General features: G+C 49.5%; 1 protein-coding gene across 1 annotated transcript in view; it reads right to left on the reverse strand.

The window, feature by feature from the left end:
• LOC126519116 (probable cytochrome P450 12a4, mitochondrial) overlaps nt 1–6938 on the reverse strand; it is a 31940-nt gene extending 25002 nt beyond the window's left edge. The window contains exon 1 of the mRNA XM_055065082.2: nt 6781–6938. Within this exon, the coding sequence (XP_054921057.2) occupies nt 6781–6930 (150 nt within the window). The 5' untranslated portion in view covers nt 6931–6938. The remainder of the gene's footprint in view (nt 1–6780) is intronic.
• Nucleotides 6939–19721: the final 12783 nt, after the last annotated feature.

The following is a 19721-nucleotide window of genomic DNA, read 5'->3' on the forward strand; positions in this document are numbered from 1 at the left end:
GGCAATAATTTAGGTTTGAAATTTAGTCTTAGAAAATCAGGTGTTATGGTATTCAATGACAACAGTGAACAGACAGCGGAGATACAGTGCCAAGAAATACCTCGGGTAACCGAGTATAAATACCTTGGTATATGGATAAACGAAGGCAATAGATATATGAAAACACAGGAAAGAACCATAACAGTAAAGGGGAAGAAAAATGCAGCCATAATGAAGCACAGAGTGCTATGGGGATACAATAGGTACGAGGTCCTCCGAGGTATGTGGAAAGGTGTAATGGTTCCACGACTTACTTTTGGAAATCCAGTTGTTAGCTTTAAATCAGGGGTACAATCAGGACTCGACGGGAACCAAAGGTCAGTGGGTCGCCTCGCATTGGGCGCTCACGGGAAGACTACAAATGAAGCTGTGCAGGATGATATGCGCTGGAATAGATTTGAAGTGAGGGAAGCTCGCCGTAAAATTGAGCATGAAGAACGGCTGAGGAATATGGAACAAACTAAATGGGCTGGGAGGGTGTTCAGGTATCTGTACAGGAAAAACATTGATTCACAGTGGAGGAAATGAACTAGGAAGCTTACCAGCAAGTATGGGGCCTTTAAGGTGGGCAACACAGCCACAAAGAAGGTCAAGCGCAAAGACAGAGAGGCTGAAATAATCTCATGGGTGGCGGCAATGGAAAAGAAACCTGCCATGAGTAACTACTTAAGAGGAAAAAAACGAAATCAGGAAAAGAAACCATTTATGATAATTCAAAGGGAAGCTCATTACTTTTCGAAGCGAGATCGGGATGCCTTAGAACACGCACCAATAAAGCGAGATATAAGAAGGAAGAAGAAGCATGTGCTTGCTGCGGTAAAGCTAGGGAAACGACGGAGCATGTTTTACTAGAATGTGAAGACATCTACCCAGCGGTTGATTTAGGCACCACTGGCCTCCTTGAAGCCCTTGGGTTCAGCGGGAGCAGTGGTAAAACAAACATGTCCGTAATAGACATTAGTAAGAGGCGATTGGAGGATTGGTGGAAGAAAGGTAGGGAAACGACAAAAGACGGAGACGTACAAAAGCACAGTTCGCAATAGGGGATCAAAAAATTTGGACGTGGTAGTTCATAGTGTTCTTTTTTGATTGTTTAACTTGGGTAGGACATTAGGCAGTATAATAGCAAGAGCTTGGTGGCGCAACCCACCGCCCCGTTCCAAAGGGGACGCTCATAACATCCATTCATCCATACTGACACGTACGTCATCTTGTCCTTGGAAATTTGGGTCCCTATATGAAGACACCAGTTGTGCATCACGTTTAGGGCCTCTTCAAGGGCTTGTTCTTGTCGGCAGTCTTCGGGATGAATTGACCAAACAGTGGTGTCTTCTGCATACATTATGTATCATACATTATGCATCGTCACTAGCTTCCAAGCTAGTGGAAAGAGAACGATGTTAAAAAGGACTGGTGTGAGCACCGATCCTTGTAAGGCACCCCATTGTGCAACGAAGTGACCTGTTTGTTAGCCAGCCAGGTGAATGAAGAAGGTGCGAGCGTACTTGAACACTTCGACGAGCATACAGACATGGCTAGGAAACTGAAGCCAACGAAGGATTCTAGCCATTGTTGGTGACCGACATGGTCATACGCTCAGCGAAGGTCCACTGCCAGAATGCTGCAAATGCTTCGGGAGCGGCCTCCGGTGAGAGCCATAGAAGAAAATTATGCAGAGCCATCCTCAGTGCCCAGATGAGGACGGAACCGAATTTCGCCACGTTGATACCTGGAGTATCGCTCGAGCCACCATGTAACAGGTGTCGTGAGCATGCTCTTTATCAGCTTGCTTAACGTTGAGGTTAGCGCTATTGGGTACATATGAGCTTTACTGCCCGGGTTCTTTCCGGGTTCGGAAACAGAAACTACCTCTGCATGCCGACAAGAATCAGGAATGGCTTCCGTAGCCCAAGCGTCGTTTTTGACCCCCAACAGCACATCTAACCTTGCCTTTCGTATTAATATCAAGCTCATACTGTTTGCGTTTAAGTCTTGTTGCCTGTAATGGCTTCGACAGGTCTATTTCTGCTAAAACTTTCGCTATAGTGAAGGCAGCTTGTATACCTTCATTGTAGGCGAGCGTAGGCGGCATGCCTGCGTCCGCGTAAAGGCCATCTTGAACAACAAAAGGGGGTGGTGTTGTGTCCAAAGCTTGAAAGAAGGTGTGGGCGATAGTTTCGACGATTGCTGCTGGTGTCTGGCCAGATGCCAAAAGGGCGCAGACCGCGGGTTCTGGAGGGCGCCGACCGCGTTGCATTACTTGGAAGGTGCGCCAAATAGAGGCATTAGACAACGAAGGACCGAGAGAAGAGCACCAGTCCATCCAGCGGCGAAGTCCTAAGCTGTTTTAAGGGCGCCGAGCATCTAATTGAAGGGAATTAGATCCAGGGTCACGCTGTGATGCAACTTCTGCTTGGCTGCGCGACGCCGATAGCGCACCACGAGATGGTCGTTCTTTCTAGCCACCAAGGTAAGTCCAGTGAGTGTGGCAGCGCGCGAGGGTGGTCACGCCGACGGATAGGTACTGGTACATTATTAAGCTGGGCGCCCATAAATGTGTTGAGCACACAAGTATAGCGAAGCGCTGAAAATGGCGTAAATCTGTGTACTTTTGGGTGCATTAAAATCTCCTCCTACCATAATGGGGCAACAAGGCTGTTTCTGTCATTGATGAGCCAACCAGCCGAGACATAACCAACGCGCATTACCGCTGTAGGGGCTGGCATAGTACGAAACGATGATAATGTCCATCCGTGCACTAGAGCTAATGTTGGTTCGTCTCCACCAGTTCGGCCATGACTTCTTGCTATAAAGTGCACAAACGTCAAAACTCAACACGGGCTTCATGTAGAGTCTTTCCTGGAGGAACATCAGGCGTAGCATTCCTACGATCCAACATGGAAGGTGGTGAGTATGCCACAAATCCCGAAATTGGTGGCAGGCCGTTGGATCATTGAAGCAGTAGAGCCCAACCACGCAGCTTCCCATATCTTAGACGCTAGCGCAACTCTCCGACCTTCCCAGCGATGCCGCGGCAGTTCCCCTGTAAAATACATTCTGGCGCACTTCAACACGCATTAGCCACCACATGTTAAGGGTGGCTACTAGAACCAAGGGGAGATATTGGAGCTATTGCGCAACGAAGCGCATGAGTTATTGGGGTGAAAACGATTTCGACATTGGTGCCGGGTGAAACATATGAGCAGGAATGGACGTGGACAACGAATGCGACGACCGCGCACCGTCACGCTGGAGCACTGTACGGTGTTTCTTGAGATGCTCGATTCTAATTTAGAGGGTGCCTAGGCCAGCGTCGATCTCGAACTCTTCGTTCGTCAAGAGAAGCGGCGCGTCTTCTAAAGCTTGTGATATAAGTTGTGATCGTGAAGTGGACGACCTAACAGATGCGCTGTATGTAGTTGTGGCAGCACTACTTGTCTCTCTACTTGCTGTTGTCACCTGGCTAGCCTCCTCTTCCGGCGAGGACAGACCGGCGTAAAGGTTGTACACAGAGGCTCGTTTCGCCAATGGATCTTGAGGGGTCCTTGCTGGCCGTCGAAAACGGCGTTGTCAAGCTTTATTAATGGCCTTCAGTTTCATAGGGCACGTCGTGGAAGTGATGCCATGACTGTTTGTTTGGCATAGGTCGCCTCGGAACGATGGTCATGGATCAGATTCAACGGTGTCGTCTTTGGGTGGGTAAGGATAGGATCACTTTATGTGCCCTTGTTTGAAGCAAGAGTAGCAGTACACAGTGCAGGGCTTGAACCAACGCGGGTGTGGTACGCAACCGTAATACAGGATACGTTCATGTGGGGAATTAGGACCTTGAAGCGTGATTAGGCACGCACGATTGCTGTCTAGGTAATGAGCAGCCACGACCTTGCGCGTGTGGCGCGATAGTTTCTGCAGTAACTTTTGGGGTTCTTCGTCATGGCCAATGGTATTAACCACATACCGCCTTAAATAAGTACCAGTGGTGAGGTACGCCTGAACTGGAAGGACACATTCTATATGAAACTAGATATGAAACTTATATCTGTGGCAGTTCTTCGAGCTTTTAAAGTAGTTCTATAGCACACACCCATATTAATAGCTTTGTGGGAAGCGAAACGTTGGAATGTGAAAGTCTCTACCCAGCTGTGTAGGGCCGCGATACGGTTGGGCAGAGTGGACATTAGTATCTAGCATGAGGCTTGATAACAACTTTGAATCACGATGTCGTTAGCGGCACCGGAGACGTATGTGTCCGTCGTGCGGGAAGGCCTTGTGAAGAGCACGACCTTTTTGGCGCTGCTGGAGCTGCATTTTCAGGTGATGGAAGGCCAGTAGCTTGCGTTGATCTCCTGGTCGAGGTGTACGCTGTGATTGCAGGGCTGTTATGTTCCACGCAGGTGGTATCCATCCTCAGGGCACCGTCTGCACACGTTGCACTCGTCCCCGAAAAGGAGACTTTCGTGGTTTGAATGGCGGTTGCATCGGTAACGTTCCGCTCCCTCGACATGGCGGACGGCGGCGTGGGAGCTCCGCGCCGACGCGGAGAGTACCGCGGGGGCACTCAGGATGGTGTAGATGGATGAGCAAGATGGCGTAGATGCGGATGAAATTTGTAAATAGGCGCCAGTGGTGATTATGAACTGCCAAAGCGGTCTATAAAAAACAGGAAAACACCAAGAAATGGGGCGAAAATCCGGAGCTACACAAAACAGCATGTCCGAGGAGAACGAGCGCGGGAAACGCCCCCCACTCTGCGGCCTGTAACTGCTTTTTCATGTGGGTTCTCGATCATCCTTGTATTGGACTTACATATTTATCTTTATTATTGTCTTCTCGAGCATTTGTACCCTCTGGTACCTGATATTGCCCACGCATGGATGTACATAAAAGCGCCTGCACCTTTATATATCTATTTCCTCTGACGAAAGCCGTGCCACGACCGAAATGTCAGTAACTCAACATGCATTTTTTGTATGTGTGTTCCTTCTGTCTGAACTTCGTGCATGCCGCACCTACACAACATTCTCTGTATACATAGGGAACGTTCTGTCATTCAAGTGTTTTTTTTTCTATAGTCCCTGGTTAACCCGAGAGCATGTGGTGCTCACGAGATCACTGTTTCCTGCTACATACCTTTGGTTTAAAGAAATACAAATTTTCGCGGCCTGATGTCGAAAAATTACCACTCCAATTTCTAGGAAAGTAGAGGATCTTCGTGATTTGTTTTTCTCAATTATCTAGGGGCATGAGAGCGAGATAGAAATAGAACATGTCAATAAAAAAATTAACGCGTGTTTTTCTTTTCCTTCATCAACTGTAGGGCACCTTATATTTAGGTTGTTTTTATGATTTATAATTCTCTCAAATTACGTTAATTCACCTCGTTATATGCTCATATTCTCTTTTTCATCACATTATTCTACTCATACCTGTGTTTGTGTCACACTTGTACAATAATTGTGAGTGAATTGTATTACTAAGTGAATTTTGCCCTGGTTGCCACAGCTCTCTGTCATGTAAACGGGGGCCTGAACCTCTGTCAAGTGAACTAGTTTTCACATTTTGCTCACGCCTCCCTCCGATTATTCATGGAAAAATAAACTTGATTCTGATTTGATGATACAAAAAACGCAGCGCTGGCGTAGAGGTAGGGCATCCACCTCGCGTGCAAGAGGACCGCGGTTCGAATCCCGGTCCGGCGCAATTTTCTACCGGATAAAAAAATATCCGCTTGTTGATAAAATTGCGTAAACAGGCCTGGAGTGCGGCCTGATCCCGGTGACCAGAACCGGTAACGCACTCCCTCACCAGAGCAGGATCGGCCACCCTGGTGCAGTAGTTGGCCACAACCTCGCATATGAATACAACAATGAAACCCCGGCCCCTCAGTCCCGAGCAGCTGCGAAGCAACTGACCACGGCGGCGGTCCCACCTGAGACGCAGCAGAGGGTGCTAAGAATCCTTGGGTCCGGACAGGCCGCCATTGGAATCTGAACCTGGCAACGTTTAACGATAGAACGTTATATAGTGAGGCGAGTCCAGCAGTGCTATTGGAGGAATTAGAGGGCAGTAAATGGGATATAATAGGGCTCGGTGAGGTCAGGAGGACAAAAGAAACCTATACAGTGCTAAAAAACGGGCATGTCCTGTGATACCGGGGCTTAGCGGAGAGGCGAGAACTAGGAGTCGGATTCCTGCTTAATAAGGATATAGCTCGTACCATACAGGAATTCTATAGCATTAACGAGAGGGTGGCAGGTCTTGTTGTGAAACTTAATAAGAGGTACAAGTTCAAGGTCTTACATACAGTCATGATGACCAGGAAGTCGAAAGCTTCTATGAAGACGTGGAATCGATGAAAGGTAAAGTCAAAACAACATACACTATACTGATGGGCTACTTCAATGCCAGGGTAGGCACGAAGCAGGCTGGAGACAAGTAAGTGGGGGAATATGGCATAGGCTCTAGGAATAGCAGCAGAGAGTTATTAGTCGAGTTTGCAGAACAGATTAATATAAGGACAATGAATACCTTCTTCCGCAAGCGGGATAGCCGAAAGTTGACGTGGAGGAGCCCGAATCACGAGACTAGAAATGAAATAGACTTTATACTCTGCGCTAACCCTGGCATCATACAAGATGTGGACGTGCTCGGCAAGGTGCGCTGCAGTGACCCTAGGATGGTAAGAACTCGAACTGCGGAGAGCCGTAATGCAAACAAACGTAATGAAAAAAAAAATCCTACCGTATCAGTTCCGCCAACAAGAAAGTCGTGGAGAAAAGTAAAAATTTCCTTGAATTCCATTTTCTGCAGATTGTAGAGGTGCTGGAGGATGGTGCAATTCTGATTGTCGTCACCCTTTGATTTGGCTTCCTCTGCAGCTTCCTTTATCATGTGAAACAGGCGCCTACAAGAGAGCATGGGAGAGAGAACAAGTCAAGATAGCAGACTAAATCCTGTAAACATTTCCCCCTTATATTGGCTTGCGCAAAAAAAAGTCGCAATACAGAAAATTTATTTCTGTGGCTTAAGTTATTACAGCGAACATAAAGTGGCAAACTGATGGAGACTCTCAAGGTAAACACTGGTGTTGTTGTATTTTATATTATTCTGTGTGACAAAGAAAAGATCATTCGAGAAAATTTGGGCGTTCTCTAGCCGTGCGCTGCGGAGTAGTCATGCTTATTCAAGAATGATGTCTTCTTGAGCCGTACATTCACAGCCTTCTGTGTTAGGTCATAACAATTCTGACTGAGAGAAGTTCTATGAGAGAAGCTTATTTTTGATTATATTCTCCCTCGAAGACTCTACATATTGTTTTAATGCAAAAGCATAATATACCCTATAACACCAAAATACGCAGGCATCGATGTGACCGAAAGAAGGTGCCCAGAATGGCCGACGACGCAAAGAGCAAAACGTGTAAAAGAAATTCGGCTGATAAAGTTAAGACTGCTTAAGTCTGGGAATGCGAAAGCATTACACTCCTTTTCGGAAAATGTTTTCTATTGATCTGCTCAACGTGCATTAACGTTCTTTCTGCCGATTCGCTGTATGTGCTTGCACATGCGCTGGCTACACAGCGGCTTATTTTACGCACTCATGACGTCGCGTTGACACGTCATCGAAGTACACACGAAACTGATAAAATCCGAAGAGCAAGTGACGGGCGCAGGAGGCAGCGTGCTCATTTTATGCACTCATGACGCGGCCCCTCCTCTTCCCCATTGTCTGCGCCATACCGTGCCCAATGACGCGCGCAGCCCGTTAGCTGCGACGTGACGTGTGCAACGATATATGAACCAGGTAAAGGCAGTCAGCCACAACCGTGAAGCCGCCGCGGCATCGGCCACCGTGCTCGTCTCACACCCTGGAAGGCTGTGTTCGATACACACAGAGACTGAAATGTTAACAAGTTTTCTATTCAAAGCCATTACTTACTTTGTTTACAGGAACCTCCTTTAGAAATATAACGTCAACCCGAGGATTTTTTACGTGTTTTTACTCTTTCCCTCGTTAACAATTTATTGTACTATGCAGAAGACGCGCCTCCGTCCAGCTGCATCGCCAACGCTCGGCTCGTGCTGTTGTTCGCTGGTACCTTTCGAGGCAGTGCCTCACGCTGCTTCGCCGTTCGTAGAACTCGTAGCGGCTTTGAAAAACACGGACAATAAACCTCTTATCGATTGGTGGAAGTCGCTGGAATTCTCCCATCGCTTGCACGCTGGCGCTTCGAACCGGAACGCTTCCCAACATCACGATCTACAACACAGGTCCGCCGGAACCTTCGTCCCAGTCAGTCATCTGCAACGGGGTTCACCAGCAACGTGATCCCAAGGTCTTCAGCGGTACAGATGACCTCGACGTGGAGGACTAGTTACAGGTGAGTGCACATAACAAGAGGGACGGTTCTGGGCGGTTGACCAACCTCATACTTTATCTTACAGGCGCTGGCTATCTTTGCAACCATAACAACAAAAGCGACATCGCGACATGTTCAACATTTAAGACGTCATTCACTGAATTGTGTGGTCGGCTTGCTGTCAACAAACTGCGAGCTGAACAGCGCGTGCGAGCCTGGGCACAGAAGACTGCTAAAACTTTCACGACTTGCGTGGGAGAAGTCATCGACGCTTGTAAAAGTGTCAACACCGCTACGCCCGAAGCTGATAAAATTCAGCACATTCTCCAAGGCATTAATTGCGGCGCATTCCAGATGCTCCTAGCCAGATATCCGCGCGCCGTTTCTGAATTTGACACCGTATTTCAGAGCGACAATGAGCTGAAGAAGCAACGCACCCTGACTATGCAGCCTCAGTCGACCGACGACTGGCTGTAGAGGCTCGTTACCGTTTACGAACACTCTTCACTGCTTCAGCAGATGAAGGACTTCCTGCGCGAGGAAGTTGCCCGTCGCCTTTACTTGGTTCCCTCCACTCAGAATCCGCGTTGTCGTCTGCCTTCGGGGAAGCACTTTTCATGTTCTAACAAATCTTATCGGTCAGCGCGGGACGCGCCTGTGTGTATCGCAGGTTTTTGAATGCTGTCGATGATGCCACAAACCTTGGCGGCGGATGTGCAACATCCTTTCTGCCGTAGGCGTCACGAGAACGTGATCTTATTGGGCAACCAGTCAATAAATCCACGCATGCTTCTTGAAGGCATCAATGTTGCCGGATTCGAGACCCTCGTTATGTAATAAACGAGGAGAAAGAAGACTAACCAAGGGGCCCGATTCCGGCGCCTCGGTTAACCGTTTTTCTTCTCGTTTCTACTGGGACGCATAAATACGTAAACAAAAAATAACATTCATAAAACATAAACGTAAACATATACCCAAGAAATTGGATGGGAAGAAACGGCGCCGCGGTAGCTCAATTGGTAGAGCATCGCACGCGTTCCCCACTTGCGGCAAGTTGTTTTTTCATCCACTTTCATTTCCATTAATTTATCGTTTCGTTATTTCAGCGGGGAGGTTTGAGTCTTCGTCTGCTGCTACTAGTTGTGTCGCTGTGATGCTTGCTTGGGTTTTCTTGCATTGCAGTAGGAGGTGCGGCAGGGTGTCTGGCACGTTGCAGTGTGGACAGGTGTAGCTGTATAGCATCGGATGGAAATGATACGTGCCGGATCGTTATCCTCCTGCTCCCGACGGCTTTCCTGTGAAGTGGCGGGTTGTGAATAGGAGGGCGATGGTTGCTCCGCTCGTTTCGTGAGCTCTCGAGCTAGAGCGTCAGCCCTCTCATTCCCCTCCAGGCCCGCGTGTCCCGGACACCAGACCAGTCTGCATGTATTTTTGAGTTCCTTCCCCAAGAGGTGGCTAACCTTGAAACGGAGACAGCCGTTCACAAAAAAGCAGCACGCCTCCTGAGAGTCTGAGATGATGGTGTTGTACGACGGCCCCATCCATTCCCGGTCCTTGATTGCCAAGGCGCTGGCGAATCATTCTGCCTTAGAAATAGAGGACGTGATCAGGGAGGCGCTTGAGATTAGACTAGTCTCGTCATTGCATATGACAGTGACTACCGGACGCTTCCAGATGTACTGAGAGGCATCAACATAAACGGTATTCTCATTATTTCTGACTAGTTTGCCTAGCCATTTCACCCTCTCTTCTCTTCCCTTTTTGTTTCTGTCTTTGTGCATACTTCTCGGGGCAGGAGCGACTGAGATCTTGCTTCGGACGGGACCGGGAATATCCACCAGTACCTCTTCCAAGTTTTGGGGGTTTGGTGGAATACCTGCCCTCACCAGGATCTCTCTGCCCGATCTCGTCTGGCTAAGTCGGCTTCCTTGTGAAATTAAAGTTCCCACCTTGAGCTCGGCGTATGTGTTGTATACACCAAGACCAAGGAGTCTGTCTGTCGGGGTGCCTACCGGTACGGGCAAGGCCACTTTGTAGGCGCCTCTGATAATAGTGTCAACCAGCTCCTCCTCACTCTTGTTGAGTGTGTGAAAAGGGAGGCTGTATGTTTGTTTGCTGATAACGAGCGCCTGTACTAAACGGACAGTGTCGCTTTCCTTCATTTCTTGTTTGTGGAAGCTGATTCTTTGAATCATCCTTGCCACTTGTTTTGTTGCCGACTTTAGTAAATTGATGGTGTGGCTGACCCTACAGTTGGCGTGAACCCAGAACCCAAGATCCGAGCAACAGTGACCTCTTTGATTTGCTGATTTTCAATTGCGATTTCTATGTTCCCTTTACTTTTATATTATAATACCGAGACCGATCAAGTTGTCCAGCGCTGTTTATTCCACCAAAGGCAACGCCCCCAGCTCACGCGCGAAGAAGTCGAAGAACAGTGAAGATGATGATGGCTATGTACAAATGAAAACGACGAAGTACGTTAATAGTGCTTACACTAACTTCCCCCCGTCATGGAAGCGGCCAGCCTGGCCGCAGATTAGAGATTATCTAAACGGGGAGTGAAGGGCTTCATCCGCGAGACGTGAACAATTTCAGCATTCCGGCGGCGCCGGTCAGTGACGGAGTGTACTGGGCGAACGAGATAGTTCACTGCAGATGTTTGCTGCACAACGGTGTATGGGCCAATGTAGCGTGGAAGGAACTTCTCACAGAGGCCTGGGGTGCGGACTGGAGTCCAAAGCAGGACTTGGTCTCCAGGGTGAAAACGTAGGTCACGGCGTTTGTTGTCGCAGTAACGCTTGCGCTCAGCTTGGGTAGCTTCTGTGCTTCGCCGGGCGATTTGACGGCAATGTGCAACTCGGGCAGCGAAATCTTCCGGAAGCGACGCGTTAGGCGAAGAAGGTGCGAAAAATAGTTCTCTGTCGAATATGGTGGAAGGAGATCGTCCATACACAAGGAAGAAAGGGCTGTAGCCGGTAGTTCGTTGAATAGCAGTGTTATATGCGAATGTCACAAAAGGAAGAATTTTATCCCAGTCAGTGTGGTCAGGACGGATGTACATGGAAATCATGTCAGACAGCGTACGGTGGAAGCGCTCAGTAAGGCCATTGGTTTGCGGATGATAAGTGGACGTAGATTTGTGGACGGTATTAGTGGCTCGAAGAACTTCCTCGAGGGCTTGTGAAATGAACGCCTTGCCACGGTCACTGAGAAGAACGCGAGGAGCCCCATGGCGCAAGACGATGGCGCGCAAGAAAAAGTCGGCGACCTCAGAAGCGGTGCCGGATCGCAGAGGGGCAGTCTCGGCATATCTTGTTAAATGGTCGACCGAAGTGACAATCCAACGGTGACCGGAGGGTGTCAACGGCAAGGGACCATATAAATCAATGCCAACAAATTCAAAAGGTGCGTCCGGGCAAGGGAGAGGTTGTAGTAAACCGGCAGGAGGGGATGTCGAGCGTTTGCGGTGCTGACATGACGCACAAGAGGCAATGTATTTGGCCACCGTTGTGGATAGGCCAGGCCAGAAGCAGCGGGTCTTTATGCGGTCGTAAGTCTTGTGGAAGCCTAAGTGGCCAGCCGATACATCGTCGTGAAGTGCCTCTAATACCCGCAAACGAAGGCAGCGAGGTAGAACTGGGACCCACCGGTGACCTGTTGGGTGGTAAATGTAGCGGTGTAGCACGCCACCTTGAAGGCGGAATTGTCGAAGTTGGCGTCGCAAGCGGCTGTTGGGCGGTTCGGCGAACCCACTAAGGCGATCCATGAGAGCTCGACAGTAGGAGTCGGCCCGCTGAAGCGAGACGAAATCAGAGCGTGATGAAAGCGTAACTTGGTCCAGGGATGTTATCGAGAGTTGGTGAGAGGCAGGCGTAGCATCGGAACGACGTGGTTGGGAAGACGACGGCGCGTTACCTGGAGAGAGTGAGAGTGGGCAGCGAGACAATGCGTCTGCATCATGATGGTGTTTTCCAGACTTGTACGTTATAGTGAAGTCATATTCCTGCAAGCGGAGTATCCAGCGTCCTAAGCGTCCTGACATGTTTTTCATTGATGACAGCCAACACAGAGCATGATGGTCGGTGACGATGGCGAAGTGGCGGCCGTAAAGGTATGGGCGAAATTTCTGAATCGACCAAACGATAGCCAGGCACTCTTGCTCTGTAATGGTGTAGTTCCGCTCAGCTGGAGAAAGTGTTCGGCTGGCATATGCTATGACTTGCTCTTTAGATGCTGTATTACGTTGCAGAAGTACTGCGCCAATACCTTGTGCGCTTGCGTCAGTATGGAGTATGGTGGGGGCACGATTATCGAAGTGGCGAAGCACTGGTCCGGAAGTAAGATGCCGCTTAAGAGCTTGAAAAGCCGACTCGCAGTCGCTAGTCCACGTGAAAGAGGCACCGGTAACCAGTAGCTTGTGTAGAGGAGCTGCTATTGCTGCGAAGTTGCGTATAAACCTACGAAAATATGACGCCAAGCCGAGGAAACTACGTAGATCTTTCTGTTGCTGGGGGCGAGGAAACTGAAGAACGGCACTAATCTTGTCGGGGTCAGGCTGGATGCCATCTTTTGAGACGACGTGACCCAATACTTTTATTGTTTTGGTTGCAAATTTGCATTTTTTTGTATTGATCTGGAGACCAGCATTCGCAAGGCACTTGAGAACTTCGTCTAATCGTTGAAGATGTTGGCTGAAGTCAGACGAAAAGATGACAATATCGTCCAGATAACAGAGGCATGTCTTCCATTTTAGACCACGAAGTACGTTGTCTATCATGCGCTCAAATGTGGCAGGAGCATTGCAAAGGCCAAAAGGCATCACGTTAAATTCATAAAGGCCATCCGGTGTAGCGAATGCGGTCTTTTCTTTGTCAGTCTCGTTCATCGGAATTTGCCAATATCCTGATCGAAGATCAATGCTGGAGAAATACTCCGCCCCTTGTAGTGTGTCCAAAGCGTCGTCAATTCGAGGTATTGGATATACGTCCTTGCGTGTGATCTTATTGAGCGCTCGATAATCCACGCAAAAGCGAACTGAGCCATCTTTCTTCTTTACCAGGACCACGGGAGACGCCCATGGGCTAGATGAAGGTCGTATTACCTTCCGCGCAAGCATGTCAGCGACCTGTTGTTCAATGACCTTTCGTTCGGACGGCGATACACGATAGGGGCGTCGTCGTATTATAGCGGAACCTTCGGTTTCGATACGGTGTGTAGCCGCAGGAGTTTGGCTCAACACAGAGGAACAGCTATCGAAACAGGCTTTGTGTTTTGCCAAGACCACCATTAGGGCTTCGGACTGCGCGGCTGTTAGGTCAGAACCAAGAACGGCTGGAGGAGGGAAAGAATCATCCAAACCTGAGGTTGGTGCTGGCGATGAAGAAGGGCAAAGCGTGACTAGAGAGATTGGTTGAGTGTCGGCGAGGGTTGCCACAGTCATCCCTTTGGGCAGCATCACAGGATCTGGGGTCGTGTTGCAAGCAGACAGAAGGGCGCGGCCGCGTGAAAACCGGACGAGACAGGTGGCAATGAGAATTCCGCGAGAAGTACAGCGGGAAGAAGGGGCGACTAGGGCGTCTCCGTCGGCGATCTGACTGGACGTTACGGCTACAACGTCTTCGTGACCAGGACGCAGGACGTAGTCTGAAGCGAGGACCAAGTTCACGCATGAAAGTGAAGAGTCCGCAACAGGTTCAAGCTCTGTATCTGTGATGTGGACAACTTCTTCTCTACATGAAATGACGGCTGAAGCAGAATGTAGGAAGTCCCAACCAAGTATAAGTTCATGGATACACGTTGGAAGGATGATAAACTCGATGTGGTGGCGTATGCCGTCGACGAGAACACGAGCAGTACACTGTCCGTCAGGGTGAATGAATGCATTATTAGCGCCACGCAAAATAGGTCCAAGATAAGGCGTTTTTACTTTACGGAGCCGGGAACACAGATCACTCCGAAGAACAGAAACGGCGGCACCGGTATCGATGAGAGCTGATGCGGGAACACCTTCGACAGTCACAGAAAGCATGTTGGCCGGGCGAACAGGAGGAATTTTTGAAGACCGATAAGAAGCAGTTTCCCCTCCAAAAACTGCAACAGTTAGTTTTCCGAGTGCTGGTCGACAAAATGGGAAGTGGGACGAAGTGGTGATGTAGAGCGCCGGTAAGGGGATGGAGAACGACGTCTGGCCGAACGGGAACTTTGAGGCAGATTGGGAGCAGCTGGTGGAGACGGAGAACGCTGTTAAGGGAATGAGTGCGGTCCGGGATAGTAGTCGTCTGATCGGCGAGTGCGGTCTCTTTCGTGCTCAGCATAGCCTCGCCTTTCATCCTGCTGGCGCCGGCGGCAGAAGCGAGATATATGGCCGCGTATGCCACAGTAAAAACAAACCGGACGAGGTGGACGCCACTGAGGGTACGATGGCGCAGCAAGTGCTCTGGTTCCCATCGAAGCCAAATGGTCATAGGAAACGCCAGTAGGCACGGAAGTTACGGTATGGGGTGGGTAGCGAAACAACATCCGCGTAGGTAGGGGTGGAGCGCGCTACCGGAGCAAGATGCGTCGTGGGTGTAGTCATCGCTGTCAACTCCTGCTTTACGACCTCGCGCAAGTCGAAGGTGGGGGTTGGTGCGCAGGCAGCAGGGGGACGCTTTAGGTCTTGTAGTTGAAGCTCCTCGCGGATGATGGTGCGGATAAGAGCACGTAGATCTGGAGAATGAGCAACCTGAGGATCGCTGCTGTCATGTGGAAGACGAATAGACTGCAGCTCGTCGAGGCGTTGACACGTTGAAGTGATGTCTTGGACAGAAGCCGGATTTTGCACGATTAAGGCGTTGAACGCGACAGGCCCAATGCCTTTTAAGATGTGGCGAACGCGTTCGGCTTCCGTCATGCTAGGATTCGCACGGCGGCACAGAGCCAAGACATCCTCTATGTATGAGGTATAAGACTCTTGGGGAAGTTGGCGGCGCGTTCCCAGCTTCTGTTTGGCGACTTCTGCACGGCCAGACGAGGAAGCGAAGATTTGCCGCAGCTTCGAGGTAAACGTGGACCAATCCGCGATGTCGGATTCGTGGTTGAAATACCACGTCTTTGCAACACCGGTCAAGTAGAAGGCGACGTGCCTCAATTTCTGGGTGTCGTTCCACTTGTTACAAGAACTCACGCGGTCGTAGTGGTCGATCCAATCGTCTACGTCATCACCGCGGAGTCCCGCAAAGACAGGGGGATCGCGCTGAGGGCTCGTCACAGTCCAAGAGGGCGCCGCAGGTGGGGTCGTCTGTGTGGTAGGGTTTGAGGCGCCGGAAGGGCCGGGGTCGGAAGTGTCCATTGTTGTAGGGGTAGCTGGGTGCAGGCGGCGACCGGAACGAAGCTCCAGGGAGGACGGGAACGCGAGAGGACGTCGGGATCTTGACGTACCTCCACCACTTTATAATACCGAGACCGATCAAGTTGTCCAGCGCTGTTTATTCCACCAAAGGCAACGCCCCCAGCTCACGCGCGAAGAAGTCGAAGAACAGTGAAGATGATGATGGCTATGTACAAATGAAAACGACGAAGTACGTTAATAGTGCTTACAATATTGTTTCCCGTGGATGCGTATTATCTCCGATTTTTTGAGAGCACAGCTAAGACAGCTCGCCCTGGCAAAGTTTTAAACTGCAGTGGCCGCCTCTTGGAGGATCTGCTCCTTCTCTGCTAGGGACCCACGCGTGGCCCGAAGGGTGATGTCGTCAGTGTAAATAGTATAACCCAGTAGCGGGACACCGTCTAGGGTCCGCGCAAGTCTACAGATGACGATGTTAAAAAAGTAGAGGGGAGATGATCGCACCTTTAGGCGTACCTTTGTTGGGCATTTGAAACAGACCGGATTTGGCATGCGATATTCCTATCGTAGCTTTGCTCCCCGTGAGGAATGCTCTAATGTAATGAAAGGCATTTTCTCCGCAGCCAATTATATTAAGCTCGGAAAGTATCGATTCATGTGATATATTGTCAAAGGCGCCCTTCAGGTCAAGAGCCAACAATAGAGGCTCCCCACCCATGGGTACGCCTTTGAGTACCTCTTCCTGCAGCAGGAGGAACGCGTCTTGTGTCGAGAAGCCGTTCCGGAAGCCCAACATGGTGGCCGGGAACACGTCCCTGTCTTCAATGAAACTTTGAAGCCTCGTGTGTATGACCCGTTCGAAGAGCTTTCCCATGCAAGACGTCAGTGTAAATGGGTCCTAGCGCATGCATGGATGGCTTCTTTCCAGGTTTTAGTATTGTAATAATTTTTGCAGTTATCCACTCTTCGGGGATCTCTCCCTTAAGCCAATAGTTTTCAATAAATTGCCTTGTGTTTGCTTTTATGACTTTATCGTTAAGGTTTGTAATCATAGCGTTGATAATCTGATCGGCACTAGCGGCTGTATTCTACTTGGCCGCCTGGGCTGCCGCAAAAACCTCTTCCGTAGATATTGGGGCGTTTAGCTTCGCATTTTGGACGCCCGTATAATTAATGTGGCCTGTTGATTGTATCGCGCTCCCCCCGATATATCTTTCCTTGAGAGCCTCTACTAATGCCTCATTCGTGCCTGGAAATTCCTCCGTGATCCTTTGCAATGTTGTGCTGGTCGCGGATTTGGACTTTTCTGAGTCTAGGATATTTCTCAGGATGGCCCAGGTTTTTGCGGTGCTGAGTGTGTCTTGTAGCGAACTGCAAAACTGGATCCAGCCCTCAGTTGCTAATTCACTGGCGTATTGATTTGCTTCCTCTGCAAACGTTGTTTTCGCCAACTTTTTAGCAGCTTATGCCTGCTTTCCCACAGGTTTAGCAGGTGGCTGTCCACCGCCGGTCTTTCTACCCTCCGTGTAATCTTTTCAGAGGCCCGCCCGCGTGCTGCTTTAATGAAATCGGACTATTCCCCCATGGAATCCGGTTCGGCATTGGGTGGAGGGTTGTTAGCCGCAATTGTGTCCAGTTTGTCAGCGTCGCTTCCGCCGCCACCCGGCGTAATTTGGGAGTCGATAGGGAAATGCTGATGAGGAAGTCATCACTTAGATTTTCATCTAGGTTGATGCAGGTGGCGTCCCTGATGTTGTGTGTGAACGTGAGGTCCGGGAACGTGTCTCTACGCAAGCTGTTGCCCATCCAAGTGGGCATAGTGGGGAGCGTGATCAGCCTCAGCCCCAGCCTGGATGCAGCTTGAATAAGCCCCAGCTTGTTCGAGACGCGTTCCCTTGGTTGTGTCTTTTGAGTAGCCCCATGCGGTGTTGCGAGCGTTGAAATCTCCCAGCACCGCGACGCGGTCCTTGGTAGCCGAGATTTTAAGAGCCTCCGCAACGAGTTTGCTAAAGTCTTCATTCCTGTTTTTTTTTTTTTTTTTTTTTTTTGGGGGGGGGGGGGGGGGTACTGTATCAATTTACTATTACAGGTCGTGTCTTGCCTAATGTTAGTGGGAATAAGCTTATTACCAGATGATTGATCTGAAGATTTTCTATCTGCTCTGCTTTGGGCCGCGATAGTCCTGCTCAGCAAGGTGGCAACGCGGGGATAATTTGTATTTTGCAGGGTGTAATACTCCTGCAGCTTCACCACTTTGGGGCCAATTTCCTGCAGGCATATTACATCTGGTCGGATTGGTGCACCGTTTATATAATTTTGGAGTGCGGCTGCGCGCTTGTGAAAAGTGCGGCAATTCCAGTGCCAAAACTCTAATTGTTCCACACTTTTCAATTTAGTTTGGGCCTTGATGTACGAGAGCCTCCGCGTCGTCCCGACCCGCCTTTGCTGGTTTATGGGTTATTGGGGTAGCAAGAGGACGCTTACTAATTGCCCTCTGCAAGACTCCCACAACTCATTTACACATTGTTTCTGGATTCTCAATTCCTCGCCGATGAGTGATATTATGTCTGACATGAAATTCGTTAAAAGATTGTGGAGATTCGCAATGCTACTCCCATTTTCTTGGGCTTGGTTCTGGATCTCTTTTATAAGGTTGTAGGTGTGCGTGGGGATGCCAAGAAGTTAATCACCTCTTCCCTCGCCTACTTCTATTTCCCTTTCTTGGTTAGGATGTATTTGTGTCTCGTGCCCGTTAGGGTTGACCGCAGAACCAGTGGCCTGCAGCGTTTTAACTGTGTTTTCTAACTTCTTTTGCAATGAGGAGATTGTCAATTGGAATTCTTGACACTCTGCCTCCATTTGGATCGTAAGCTGTTTAATTTCTGGCTTAGTATTTTGTTTTCATCTATAATTTTTCTGTATTGCTGATTGTCTGTTATTGGAGCACTGGGAGACACGACCGCCGCCAAGCTCACGTAATTGTTTGGTCGGTTGACAGCTGCTCCGGTTCTGGTCTGGGGCGGTGTCTTCATGTCGTTTTTGTTGTCCGAGGTGTTCTTGAGGTTTGGTTTCCAAGGGGTGTCCTCGGGTTTGTTGCGCCCTGGATGGTGGTCTTGATCCTGATCGTGATCTTTATAGGGACTTCCTTCGACTCATCGATTCCTCCCGTTCCGTGCTGATCCATCGGGGATGTCTCTGTTGCTCGATTTCGGGGATTAATCCACTCCGATTTCCGTCGAAGCTGCTCGATTCGAGAAGTTCGGGGGGCGATGTTCTTTAGCTTCTTTCTGCATGAAATGTCGCCCGTCGCGTGTTCGTTGCCACAGACGGCACACTTTGGCGAGCACTCGTTCCCCTGATTGGATTCAGTTGCTCCACATTTGGAACACATGCTGATATCGGGTGTTCGGCGCACATCGGTACGACGACCCGTTGAACGGCATATTTTGCAAACCTGGATTGTGGGTTTGTATGGGTAGCAGATCGCTTCCGCTCCCATAAAGTACACGCACCTTGAAGCACCTTTCCGGTGAAAGTCACTAACGCCGATTGGGACGAGCCCAGCATGTGAGCTCTTTCAAACTTTCATTCTTTCATGTGAGCTTTTTCAACCCCCTGAGTGCCGATCTGCAGGTTCTCCATTAGTTCCGCCTGAGGTGTTCCGGGTGGTAAGCCGTGAACAATGCCTCGCAGAACATCTTCTTGGTCTGCCACATATGCATTAAAGGGGGTAAGCTGCCTCCTGATTTTTAGTTGTCTGATTTCTCGCAGCCTTCCCGGCACTTGTTCGTGTGGTGTGGATAATATGACAATATTGGATCCGGGATGAATCCGCAGCAAAAAACTGCTGCCTCCAATAGTATTCTGGCAGGCCCCTATCACTGCCATAGCGAGCTCCGATCCAAACACATCTTTAACCATGAGGCCCTCGTGTGGCCTCGAAATGACCTTGATGTCATCCTTCGGGAGAGGCGGCGGTCCACGGCATTTCCT

The sequence above is a fragment of the Dermacentor andersoni genome, chromosome 10, assembly GCF_023375885.2.
Source record: "Dermacentor andersoni chromosome 10, qqDerAnde1_hic_scaffold, whole genome shotgun sequence".
Classification (NCBI taxonomy): domain Eukaryota; kingdom Metazoa; phylum Arthropoda; class Arachnida; order Ixodida; family Ixodidae; genus Dermacentor; species Dermacentor andersoni.